This window comes from Seriola lalandi, unplaced genomic scaffold (genome assembly GCF_002814215.2).
Source record: "Seriola lalandi dorsalis isolate HSWRI2012SDOR001 ecotype SW California unplaced genomic scaffold, Sedor1 jcf7180002054338, whole genome shotgun sequence".
Classification (NCBI taxonomy): Eukaryota; Metazoa; Chordata; class Actinopteri; order Carangiformes; family Carangidae; genus Seriola; species Seriola lalandi.
Genome location: NW_019524891.1, coordinates 141,751 through 155,777, shown reverse-complemented (window position 1 = coordinate 155,777; position 14,027 = coordinate 141,751). Strand labels below are relative to the sequence as shown.

The 14,027-nt window shown below is 41.1% G+C and overlaps 1 protein-coding gene across 1 annotated transcript in view; it reads left to right on the top strand.

Moving 5' to 3' along the window:
• Positions 1 to 14,027, top strand: part of rsrc1 (arginine/serine-rich coiled-coil 1) — a 115,851-nt gene that overhangs the window by 20,766 nt on the left and 81,058 nt on the right. Inside the window, exon 4 of the mRNA XM_023407539.2 lies at positions 1,609 to 1,848. Coding sequence (XP_023263307.1) covers positions 1,609 to 1,848 — 240 coding nt within the window. The remainder of the gene's footprint in view (positions 1 to 1,608; positions 1,849 to 14,027) is intronic.

Genomic DNA, 14,027 nt, shown 5'->3' with positions numbered 1-14,027 from the left:
TTTTTTTTTGTTTGTTTTTTTTTTCAAAGAGAGATTTTCTTTAGCAGAGACCTTGAAATAGCACAGCTAACTCTCTCCAGAGATCAGGATCGCCCGAGCCTAATTGATTGCAACAGTTGTCAGAGTGTTGTCTGTTAGGATGGTGACAGGCGTCTGAAGAAAATGATTAGTTTTCTGTCGGGAGAGAGACAGCTCTGGATGTCCCAAACTGCAAACTAATAAAGGGGGGAAAGCAATAAAGCTCGTGGACAGCAGGTTTGACTGTTTTTATAGACAAATCAATAAAATGATAGATGATGGAAAATAACGGCATCTTAGATGCCGATTTCTACTGGGGTTTCAAATCATGGTTTTTCACACACACGCATACACACACACACGTGGATATACACACAACATGCAAGCTCACACATACACTCACACTTGAGCAGAATATGTCGAAGCGTTGTCCCTGCATTAATAGAGGAATGTGCAGTGTCACATGAATAAGTGATTATATTTTTGTATTTGTTTATTTGCCTGTATGGCACCATATCAAGATGTTAGTTACACTTTCAATTCTCCATTTTCTGGGTTTTAAATGATGTGTGTGTAACTGTGTGTGTGTTTATGTTTGTGTGTCATAACTAACAGAGTAAATCTCACACTGTAAATCTTTTTGAGACCAGAGGGCCAGTGTCAGGATCAATACTGAGGACAGGCCTTCCTCAGAGCCCACCTCTAATTGGCTCCATTTCTACAGTGTGTGTGTGTGTGTGTCATGGTATATGTGGTTGTATATAACAGTATTCTTATTGCAATCCTATGAAGGATGAATTTATCCACTCCAGGAAAATTTGATCCCAGTGAGTTTTGTTGACAGATGCGAAGGTTCACTGTTTCTATGTATTAATGTAAAGCTTCTTATTGAAGCTGGTCTCGCATCATGTTTCCGAGATGGTTTAGATTCCGGTTCTACCCATTAACTCTGGTTTCCAAATATTGTTTATAAGTATTTATTATATGTAATATTATGTCATTTGCATATAAACAAAAAACTAAGTATGTTGAAAACAAAGAACACTTACATTTTCAGCAGATTTAGGCAGCCAAAAAGGGTATAAGGTAGAATAAAGAAAGGAATAAATGTTTTCTCTTTTATGCAACACTTTTTCTCACTAACATTAGCTTGTTCTTGTGTATTGTGACTATTTTACAATACAACCATACAGGGAGAAATCCATCATAGAAGAGCCATAGATTTTCTTAAAAAGCAATTAACTGAATCACCTGAACTAGAATGCATCACCAAGCTGTGTTTTACTCAGTGGGAACTTAATCCATTGCTCCTACTATTCCTATTTCTGTTTCCTATCACTGTTGCCACACACATGCGTTAACTGACAACTGCATGGAACAGTCTCAGCCACATTTTCAGGATGTGACCAAAAGATATTCTGTGAAATACCGGCAATCTTTAACTGTAGGAGACAAGGCAGAAAAGGAGAGAGTAGATACAAGAGACTTAGACCAGGTGGATGATATTTATCTCTGCTCTTTTGACTTGCCACTTCTTCAGTGGTTTATTAGCTGTACTTGTAATGTCATATTACATGTCATATCTTTCAGGTCTCACTCTCGCCACCGACGGTCTCGCAGTAGAAGTGGCAGCCGCGGCCGGCGAGGAAGCCACAACCGCAAAAAGAGCCGCAGCCACAGTCGCCGAAGGAGCCACAGCAGAGAGCGGGACCGGAGCCGGCGCAAGGGCCGCGACCGAGAGAAGGAGAAAGAGAAGGAGAGGGACAGAGGAAGAGACAGAGACAAGGACAGAGACAAGGACAAGAGTAAAGACAAGGCAGACAAGAAGGGGTAAGTGATGAATTGCTCTGTACATGGAAGCGTACATGCACAGGTAGACACAAACAAGCGTTGGGTCGGCCCAGCTCAATCTAAACTGCTGCCTCCACAGGAGAGCAGAATATTTCGGTCAGTATAAAACAGGCTTAAATATGGAGCTCAGTCTCAGCTCCTCCGTCTGTCCATCCATCACTAAACCCTTCCATCCATCAATCCATCAGTCCCTTTCTTCCTCTGTTTCCCCCTGCAATCAACCATTGGGCTGCACCGGACTTGTAATGTGATATAATTCCCTCTTGCAAGAGGAGACGTCATGTTGATAAAAGAATAGATGGAAGGTAGGAGTGCTGCATAGGTTCAATTTTTAGAGAATGTTTTGGTCGCCAGATGATGTCTGATGTCTTTAACTCTGCTTTTCACCCTCTGGACCCAGCTACAATAAGTCTAGAAACATAACAAGATCATATGCATCTCCAGTGTCATTGTTGCTCATGCCAGGGAAAAAAAGCAATAAATGAGAACTCCTTATTAAGGTGAGAAAAGTTGGCAAATGACATCTTCACTTGCAAGCTTGTGTCTTCTAAAGGCTGTAATACACACAAGGAATAGGTTTGGTGTTGTGCATCCTTTAGCTGTAGTGAACTCCAGTAGAGTTTTCCTAACTGCCTTAGAGGCCTCTCTTTGCCCCAACCACAATAGCACCCTCAATCTCTCCCCAGCGATTCATGCTCTAATGTGATTGGAGGCGACTGTAATATGACTGGTACCCAGTTGTTGTCTGTCATATTGAATGGCACAGATGTGTGTATCAAGCTATGTATCCCATGAGTGATGCAGACCAGCTGCTCTGCAACACATCTATTTAAGAGACTTTGGTCCCTCTGGTAAGCTGTATCTAAACTCACGGTGTAGGCTGTGTTGGCCCAAGTTATTCAACACATAACTTTATAATTAAGTGCATAGATTTAAACGTGCATGTTATACAGGTCAAGTTGTGAATTTTTAAAATGTATACACATCCAAATCTTAATTCAGGTAGCGATTAAGATGATCTTTGGTTTTTCAAACAAAGTAATACTTGAATCATGTTGAAATAAACTTTTGACCGCATATAAACTTGTCAGGGAGACAGCGGTAAATGGAAAGCTTCGAAAAAAAATGCCTCAAAGTGTTTTCTCCGAACAGAAATATGCAGTAATAGCCAAATGGCAATTTATGATTTTATGACCGTTTGATCTGCCTGAAAAGGATCTTCATTCCTCAGATGTATTCATGATGCAACATTGCAATCAGATGATGAAAATCATCTCTGTAGCAATGGTCATAATAGACAAAAACGCAGTATATCTTTAGAACATTTAAAAAAAATGAAAACCTTTGCTTGTGCCCCACCGTCAAACTGTCACAGAACTTGAACAACTTTTTCTCATTAAGTGAAGTGAATGCTAATTGTTGAGAAAATGAATCTGTGACAATGAATCTGGAGATAAGTCAAAAAATGGATTCTTGTTTATTTAGAATTACACAATGTGAAAATATAAATAGTTTTTAAAATAACAATTCAAAGTTTTGGTGCATTTGTTAGCTGAAAAGATAGAACAGTTTTGTTGTGATAATAAAAAGGCCCATCTTCTAATGTAATTTCCATATATACAACACTAGTTTTTGAGTCCTTTGGAGACTATTGGTCCTCCTCACCAAAAACCCTAGGGCTCAAGATTTCTCTTTGTGAGCAGAACATGGAGATTTGCTTTTAAAGGAAAAGTGCTCCATTTATTTGAAGCTATTACATATTGCCTTTCTTAGATCCGTATCAGGAAAACAAATAAAGCTAACAGTGAAATGTAAGGCCAGCAGACTATATCTATTTTCATATTAAGGCTTCAATATCCTTCAGCATTGATAGGAATCTCGTTCCTTTATCTCTGACCCCGCTTTAGCTTGTCTGTGTGCAGGTGTGTGTGCTCATATACGTAGTAAGTTTGTTGATTTGTGTGTGTGTGCGTGTATGCATTTCCACCTGTGGCAGCATTATTATATTGCAAACTGTCTATCCTGCTATCTGGCCTTCCAAATTACTTAAACCTGTGGAGGTATGGTGTTGGAATAATTTTGACTAAACCATGTGGTGCTGACCTGCCATGGTGTATACGTACAGTATATATATATATATATCTATAGACACAATCCCTGCTTTGGTTTTCTTACATTAGGTTATTAAAGGCACTTGAAGTCACAATTAAACAGCAGTTCTAAGCTTCTTGCTTCTGTAATTCGCAATTTATCAGTTGGAGAAAGAAATGCAATGGGTGGATTGTTCAGAAATGTATACTTGTTTTAGTGCTTTGTATTTTAACATGAAATTTACATTTACTGGAACAATATTGGGTAATCACTAAGAATACACACAAAAATGCTATCCAGTAGCAAGGATCAAAGTAATGTGATTATTCCATAAAAATACACCACATTCCAATTTGTGGCGTTTCATTTTGAGCTTATATATAGCTTGTGACATGGTATAATAAGGTAATATGATAATAAGTAAAATTTTCCATTTTATTTTTATTCAAATTATCCCTACCACCACACTTCCGGTGAAACAATTAACATTCAAATTAGGCTGGTCTGTCTATGGACCTTGGTATTATGTTGTCACTGTCCAAAAGCCGTCTGACATGGATGTTCCTCCCTAGATCCTGCCACAGGAGTTTAGGTGCCTAACAAGTTCTGCTTTAGTAGAAGAAAGGCAGAAGCAGTGAGATGTTTCAGGAATATGTAAAACAAGGCTTTCTGCAGTATATCCTGTCTATGACAAGCCACTTCTTTTTCCTCCGTCTCTTCCATTCTTCTTCTTCTTCTCTTAATGGTGATGGGGGTAGGGTCTTTACGAAAGCCCCTGATCCTCACTGCTTTCACACAAACACACACACACACACACACACACACACACACACACACATACACACACACACATACACATACACACACTGTAACACTCCAACCTCATTTACATCCAGGTTCTTGCTGGGTGGTGGGAGAGGAGCGAAGCAGTGCGATGTTGATGGCGGGGCGGGGTGGAGAAGAGGCTGAGAAGCTTTATAGTGTCTGTCAGGATGAAAGAGGGGCCCCTCAGAGCAGCACCCTGACACTGACTCTGTGTGTGCGCGTGTGTGTGGTGTTGTCGTCATTAAACATTTAACACTCCTCTAGTATGACAGCAGGCAACTTGGTGCTCCAGCGGCATGTTTTCATGCAAAATTTATTGAAAAAGACGAGCTGTTGTTAAGAGATCTTGTTGCCTTTCACCAGTGGCAAAGGGTAAGTGGGTGATTGTGGGGTTCTTCGTGTGTGAGTGTGTGAGTGAATGTGAGTGTGTGTTTACCCAGACTAGTGTACAGGGTCAGTAGGTCAGCTTTGCTCTGTGTAATCCTCTGGCTTTGTATTTAAAGAGAGAACCTAAGAGCTTCCTTTAAGTATTTAACCAGAGCTAAAACTGTTTGTTTGTTTGTGTTTTTCTCTTCAATTGACAATTTTCTCAACAAGCAGGCTTCCCTGTGTTTTGTGTATTGTTATATATTCAGCACTGAGTTAAATATACTTGTGGATTCTCAACCTTTCTTTGTCTGATGTGCTCCCACAGCCCAATCCAGCATGTTTAAGTACTCCTTCATCAACACCCCCTCTCATGCTCCAAGAGTGTTTGTTTAAATTGATACTAACTTCAACTTTATTTAACACTATTATTGTATAAAACAGGATATGGTTATAGTATTTTTTCACACAAGACGTAATGATCTTGGAACTGATTTTTTTCTCTTCATCCATTTATCCTTTAGTTTTCAGTATATATTTTGACTTCTCTGCGTACTTACTATCCAGTTTTCATGCTCTCTTAGCACATGGTGTTAAGGTGCTACAGCTGACCCTTGTTGGTGGGAAACTGAGACATGCAAGCAGTTCATTGGTTATTGTGTCAATAAATATAATAAAGATCAGCCAGACACCAGTTTGTAATTGTAGTATGAATATTTTCCTCCTAAACACAAATATGTTGATCTTTGGAACCAAATCATAATTTTTCTTTCATATAATCTTTCCATGTAACCCCCCGGGATTTACCATGGACAAATTGCAAATAGGCACTCAGAAACTGATTAACATTAATGAATACACATGGACATAACTTAGCTTTGATTCTCAACCTGCAACCCCGATACTTTCCATCTTTCGTGTACTTTCCTGTTTCCCTAAAAGAGAGCAGGAGGAACAAACAATGTGTTGTGTTATCAAGTGTTCATCTGCCCCCAGGCACACAACTGACAGAAGTATAATTTGGATGTAACATCGCTCTTCACCTGATGTTCCAACCCAATTCCCACCTGTAATTAATGAGCAGAAACGTAGAATCTACATTTGACAGATGGCTCTTTCTCCACAGAAAGTGACAGCTTTTTAAAATATCTTTAATTACAAGTCAGTGTTTTAAAAGGTTTTGGCATTATTAATTGCTGCAGTGGTTCAGGCTTTCATCAGGCTTGAAGGAGTTTAGTTAGGGTAAGGATAAGGTACAGTCAGGGCTCAGTTTTCTTTTTGGTTCGCTCATAATGTTTATGCACACATACAGCACAGGTATGCATATTCTCACTCTTTTCCCTTCCCCTTCCATGTCCGTCACCCTCCTCAAACCCGATTCCTTCGTCAAAGAATTTGTCTGCGTTCAACAGAAGTCTTCACCCTTTCCTTTGGGCGGTGTCGACCTCTTTGTAACCAATCACTGAGGTAGTGGGAGAACGTGGGCTGGCTGCCATACTCCACATCCTCAATCAGAGAGGTCTGTCCAATTAGGCTGAACTCCTTGTCTGTGCCAGGTCACGGGAGGAGTGTTGGTCCATCTGACTCAATTTCATGTCATCTGAGTGGGAAATGGGCCGAGGCTGGGCAGCGGCGGCACAGAGAGCAGAGTGGAGACCTCATGGCAGCAGAGAGCTTTCTTTTCCCTGTGCATGTAAAACTGAAGTTGGTATAATGAGCTTAGGGTTAAAGAAATGAAATGACTGCCTACCTCTTTTGATGTCTTTGTCTATGAAAGAATCATTTAGGAGTTTTTTTTTTTTCTTCCTGCTAGCGAGGGGCAGCACTTCAACAGTATCCATTGTTCACGCTTGTAAAACAGCTTATCTTATGAGGGTGGAGTCTACTCATGAAGCATCCTTTCCTGACATTTTTGTGTGAAGAGTCATTCCCGCCAACCTGCCCATTCCCATCCCTTTTTGTGAATGTGATTGTTTAGTAATTCCTCTCATTACTATGTTTTCCCCTGACCAGCTAAACAGAACTCAGCCTCACCACAGGGGTCCCGGCAGGACCCGCAGGCCTCGGCTTGGCTAGCTGTGCTCCATCGCTCAGCCTTAACCTCTAGAAGCCTAGATGCTGTGAGGCAGAGAAAAAATAAAACAAGACCCTAGACACAAGCACACACACATTCACACTCACTGCTGTTGATTTTCTCTCCCTCCTTGCCTCACTCTGAGGAAATGATTGTCTGCTTCTTTGCCTCTGTTGAACATCTATCAGCTCATTAGTGTTGGTAATACACAGAGAAAGTAAGTGTGTTTGTGTGTGTGCTTGCGCGTATGTAGCCCCTGCCTGCGGCATCCTCACAGCCTGTTGGGAGTGTGTGTATGGGTGGTGTGGATGGGACCACTGGCTGCTGCTGGCGTGTGTGTGTGTGTCTATGTGTGTGTCTGTGTGTGTGTCTGTGTGTGTCTGTGTCTACGTGTGTGTGTTTGTCTGCACTCTTGCAGGACTCTAGGCTGTGTCTGGCTCTGGGAGCGGGTCTGGGGAGGTAAGAGAGACTTCAAACACCGTCCTCGGAAGGTTAGGATACACTCACATTGACTTAAATCAATGAGCTGTAAGTGTGTGTTTTATTTGTGTGTGCATCAAGGGGGGTAGCCTAGTGTCCAGGAGCAAGACGAGACATCGGTGAAGCTGAAGAGGAGTAGTTGTGCATGCGTGTGTGTGTCTGTATAGTTTGGGTGGGGGCTGGGTGGTTGGTTGAAGGGTGGGTGAAATAGGAGTGATGCCTACATGCAAAGGGTGGACAGCACACACTCATACACACACTCACACAAGATCCCAGTGGACAAACACATGCACACACAGAGTGGTGCAGCTGTAGTGTTTCTTGGCCCATGGCTGTATGTAGTCATTAGTTGCTTTTTTTCCATGCAGATAATGAGCATAGATTGGATAGAAAACAGCCGGAACATATAAACTCTATCTTCACGAGATGGATACACCTACACACACACACATACACACACACACATACACACACACATACACACACACACACACACACACACAAGAAAGACGAATATCCTGTTAAGATGTCTTCGGTGAAACTTGCTTTTGCCGCTGGACAGAATGGGTTAATGTCTGTCATCTGGCCTGGCTCCATCACCCTGGGTTTTTCTAATTTAACTATAATTATATTTTAAAGTTGCAGTAGAATTATTATGGGATTGCTGTAATCTTAAAGAATGCTTATGCAACTTCAGCTGCAGACCATACATTTTGCATCCATGTTTATTTCAGCACTCAGTGAAACAACTCATGAATGGGTTTTTTGCAGTGACGAGTCTGCCACTCTGTGTGGGTGATTTCTAGTGGCTCTAAAGGGCAAGATTTGCTGCAAAATGGACTTGGACGCAAACAACGGACTTACACAAGTATCTGTATGGGGGTCAGCATATGCCAATGTGCTCACACATGCGCTGTGCAGAAGATGGATATGGTCTATGGACATGATAGTTTGAGCTTTACCTTGGGAAAGCAGGCAAGGTGTGAAGGTCTGGGATCTCAAGGAGATGAAGTAGGATTTTTCTGGTTACAAGACATGCCAAAAATAATAAAGAATTTAGTGGAGAAAAAGGCCAACACTTCCCTCAGTCATTGACAGTATCTTAATTAAACCCTGAATGATGAAAGACTCATTCGAGAACAGGAAATCCCGGCAAGTGGAGAAACACAGGCAGAATCTGACACATAATCCAGCTCATAATTCAAGGTTTGTTAGAGATTAAACAGTGGAGAGTGTTAGTCCCGAAAGGGATTGGCCTTATTCCACTGCTATCATCAAGTAGAAAATAACAAAAGGTGATCATACATGCAGGGAAATTCACAGAGGAATTTAAATTGTGTTTGGCCAAGGATGTTATAAGAAAACTTTAAAATTCTATTCAGGAGTATTTTGTGTCACTGACATATTTGAGTTTCCCTCCAGACATGTATAAATTACGTAAAAATACCCTGCTCTGATTAATATTTTGTTGGTTTTTTTATGGTTTTCCCATATAAAAAGTGAAAAAAAAAAAAAAACTGGAGGCATATATATGCTTACTTCCTCAATGAGAAATTCTGGGCCACCGCTGCTTGTGGTAGGTTGACCTGTGAAAGAGCATTGTGTATCAAGATAGTTGGCAGAGGACAGATTCAGCCTTACATGTTTTAGCCTCAATCAGACCCAAACTCATATGAGGAGTCTGTTGTGACCAAAATCTGTGACTGGCAGATGTGTCATACAGTGAGTGTAGTTAGCATATTTTATTTGTGTCGTTTAATGTTATGTTGTTTGTTAGGTTGTAACTGGCAGTGTCTGACACAGTGCTTATTCCACTCATTATATGTCTTGTTTTATATTAAAAAAAAACATATGGACATTAACAAGGTTAAAAACTTGATTTTCATCAGAGGGAGTCTTTAATAAATCAAGAGAAGCTGAAGAGCAGCTGAAAAGAAGCAGAAAGCTTTTTTTGTTGTCTTGACAGTCAGTTACTGTAGGAAATATTGTCTGTGCCTGAGAATGACCTTTGTCTCTGTTCTGTGTGCATATTTTGTGTGTGTGTGTGTGTGTGTGTGTGTGTGTGTGTGTGTGTGTGTGTGTGTGTGTGTGTAGAGAGAGAGAGAGAGAAATCTGGCCACTTTTAATCGCAGGAGAGACACCCGAGTGAGCGATAGAGAGCTGTGACAATCCACTTAGTGCGCTCTGTAATCTGTTTAACCATTTAGTGAGTTGTTAAAGGAGTATGCAAACACTCACTCACATAAGAAAAAAAAAAAAAACACACACACACTAGACACTCTGCAGACTTCAGTGGTGCACAGGACAGTCTGCCTCCTTACCCGGGTAGCGATTCGGTTGTGTTGTGTTTGTCTGTGTGTGTTGATGTGTTTGAGAGCTGCTGTAGGCACTGAGAGAAGCCAGGCCTGGAGCGTGATGACAGAGACCAGACCCGGCCAAATAGAAGATCCCCCCCAATCCAATTACCCTGTTCCTCTCTTTTATTCTCTCCTCTCCTCTTCTCACCTCTTTTTACGGCCCTGTCTTAGCAGGAGCTACTGATGGCAGTTCTGGCTGCTGTTGAAGTGGCTGGCTGCTCTACTTTATGGATCAGAAGAGGATGCAGGAAGGATTATAAGCAGCAGGTTATGAGCAGCAAACATGACAGGCCAGCTCCGATTTAGGAGGGTTATGTAAATGTGCTTGTCGACAAAATATGTTTTTCTGCTCTCAGTATTTTCCTCTCTCACTGGAAAAGCCGGGTAGTTTGGTTTGGAGGAAGCAGAGTGGTGTTGAAGGCAGTGAGGGGAGCTAAAAGAGAAGATTGTTATGGAGAATGATGTGTAAAAGAGACACACCATTAATGTTTAATTTTCTCCAGACTCCAGTGCTTATTCATCTGCACCAGGGGCAAGGAAAGGTGTTGACTGAAGTCTTTATAAGAAAGGCTGAGAGTGAGAATACATTATAAAGAAAGAGATGTTCTTTTTAGTTGGAGAAGGCAGAAAAAAGTAACATAGAGAAGAGACAGACAGACAGACGGACAGACAGACAGACAGACAGACAGGGAGAAGAGCAGAGAAGTGTTCTCAGTTAGCAGAGAGCACTTTTCGTCATACATTTGACCTCTGCTGCTCTGAGACAGAAATACGGCTCTGCAGGTTTTGCTTAATGGCATTGATCATTACAAGAATACCTCCTTCAGACCGGGGAAACGGCATTCCAGACATACAGTTAAGTACCATGACTCAGTCATGGAAGTAAATATTGCCTGAGAGGAGCATATAATAATTGTTCTCCACGGAGGTCTCAGAGCGGCAGCCATTTTCACAGTATTTTCTTTCACACAGAAGGGAGCTGAAACAATAGAGTTATGAGTGCAGTTACCAATCACACGCCTGTGCATGCTCGATCGTCATGACCGAAGTACTTATTTGTGTCACTGATGGACTCTGCGGTCTCACACTGCTCATATTGAACATTGAGTAGCCACAGGAAAGTTATGAAGCTATGAAGTCTCCCTCTCTCCCTTCCTACCCGTTTAGTCTGCCACTTTTTCAGCAGAAGTTTAGATCTCTGGGCCGATGTTTAATTCATTTGTACTAATGTCTCGCTCACTCTTGCTCTCCTTCACTCTCATGTGCTCTGTCTTGCTCTCTCGCCAGCCTAGTCCCTGTGGTTCTCTAATAGAGTTATTTTACCTCGTGTCTCACTCATTCTCCCTGGCACACACACACACACACACACACACACACACACTCTCTCTCTCTCTCTCTCTCTCTCTCTCTCTCTCTCTCTCTCTCACTACTGACTCTTTTCTGCTACTTTTTGCCAGTAGGACATATACAGTCTTATTTTGTATCAGATATGTCAGCTCTACTTGAGGGTGTTACAGTTAAAGTCTCAGAATAAAACTTTTTAAAATTTTAGGACATTGATAAGTCATAATATGGCAGATGTCCTCATCTATGTAAAACAAAAATGTCAGTAACATATTTTTTTGTTATCTTCTAATTATTTTTTGTTTGGAATCATTAATTAAAGAAAAAATTGTGTTACAATAACATAAGGTCAAGTTTTGCTGAAAGTCGATAAATGATAATGTTGCATTAGCTCCAGCTGTAGTATCATTTTTGGTTTTCACTATGATGCCATTCTTTTCTCAGACCATACTGTATGTTTTTCACTGCTATCAGGGAATTCTTGAGACACATTTGCTTGGGGAATAGATAAAACAACTCTTATAAGATGCAGTTCATGTGCCACCACCAACTCCTTCATTTTGTTTCTAAGTCTAACAGGTTTTTATTCTTTCCTCTCAGTATCTTGATATCAGCCTTTCTGTTTTTTTTTTTATTTGTTTTTTGTTTTTTTATGTACCCATGCCTCTTTGTTTCTGCTGCTTTCTATGCCCAGATCTGACGGCATGGAAACTATTTACAGTTGTGTATACATATCTTGGGCACTGCTCTCTAATCAGCAGAGTGAAATAATTCACTTCTTTTTCTCCGTGTACACAGTCATCCACGCAGACCGATTGAAATCTGTCAGTGCTGAGCTCTGTGGAAAATGTTTTTAGGGTAAACGATAGAGTCTTTCAGAAAATGAAAAAGAGCACAAATCATCTTGTTAAACTTTCAAACACATATTAATCACAATGACTAATGCTGCTGGAGCCAATGTTATGGCACGCATGTTTTTGCAGGAATACATATGACACAATTACTGTATGCTGAGTGCATTTAAGAGGAGACGTTTCTATGTGGTCATACTGTATGTTGGCATCTCTGATGTATAGAGTGTGCATGAATACATTGAGCATTGAGTAGTACTTTTCTCTACAAAACCCCTTTGTTCATTAAGCGAAAAAGCCACATTTCTCAAGAGTTAAATATTGTCTAAACAAAAAAGACATACAAGAAATCTGCCTAGATAAAATGGTCTGAAACGGACATAATTTAGATTTGAATCTGCATTTCTTTGGCGACAGAGTGAGAAACCAGATTAAGAATATAACCAGACATTCAATGTGTGTTAAATGGTTTTTGGTATTTCTGACACATTTTGGTCTACACCCGACCCTGTTGTTGTTGAGGTAATGGTGTTAGATCCCAGTCTTCAGAGTAGGATTTTGTTTGCATGGTGTCAACCATTCTGTCCCAGGCACCTGTATGTGAATGTTATTCTTTACTGTTTGTTTGGTTATTTGTTTTAGTGTGAGACTTGGGTTAACTTGTCTTTGTATCACTTTTCCTTGAAGTCTACAGACACACATGCACTCACACACACGTACGCACGCGCACACACACACACACACACACACACACACACTCACACACACACACACACACACACACACACACACACACAGAGAGAGTCCTGATATCTCTCCCTGTAGGCCAGACTGCACAGCGCTTGGGGCCATGCTGTTTTGTCTTCTGACGGACAGACAGAAAGAGAGAAAGAAGAGAGACTTACCCTGGCCAGTGATTACGCCTGTTTGACACCACAGACGTGGAGGTGTGGGGGGGGGTATGGTGGTGGTGGTGGGGTGGGGGTTCAGTGCATGAAGAGAAGTGAAAAAGGCACTGTAGAAAACGGTGTGTCGATGATATGAATAACAATGTACGCGGTGTGTCTCCCTGGACCCTGATAACCTGCAGACCAGAGCCCAGTCGCTGTGACAGGCTGGCCTTTGTGGCCACTTTATCCCGCCTGTACACTTGTAACGGGAGCCGGGATAATCGCACCTAATCTAATTAAGGCTAAAGAGGGCCATGACTGAGGCTGGCCAGAAGCAGACTGGGCACATACACACACAAGTGCACGCACACACACATCAACAATCACGGCTCAGCAGCAAAATCCTGTTTGCATCAGAAAAATAAGGTTGTCATATTGATTATGCAGATGAGGGACTAACGGCGGTTAACTGCCTCTCGGCCAGCCGGCTACAGCTGACACAGGCTAAAGAGAGGGATACAGAGAGAGGAAGAAAGGATTAGAACAGGTTTAGCTCTCTGTTTTCTTTCTACCATTTTCCTTGTACTACTTTTAGGTTTAGAACAACATTGTCCTCACTGCTACTTTCTCACTTGGTAAGGTTGAGGCTGATGGTGTGTAATGGGAATATTTGGAAAAGGAAGACCTTTAAGTTTCAGTTAACTTGTTGAAGTTGAAGTCCCCTAAAATCATCATTTGTAACAAATGAAATAGCTTTAAAAAAAAAAAAAAAAAAAAAAAAAAAAAAAAAAAAAAGCTTCATGTTCAGCTGTAATTTGAATACAGGCACGATGATGCTGAGACACACAAATAAGAAAACAAGACAAAAAACACAGATTCA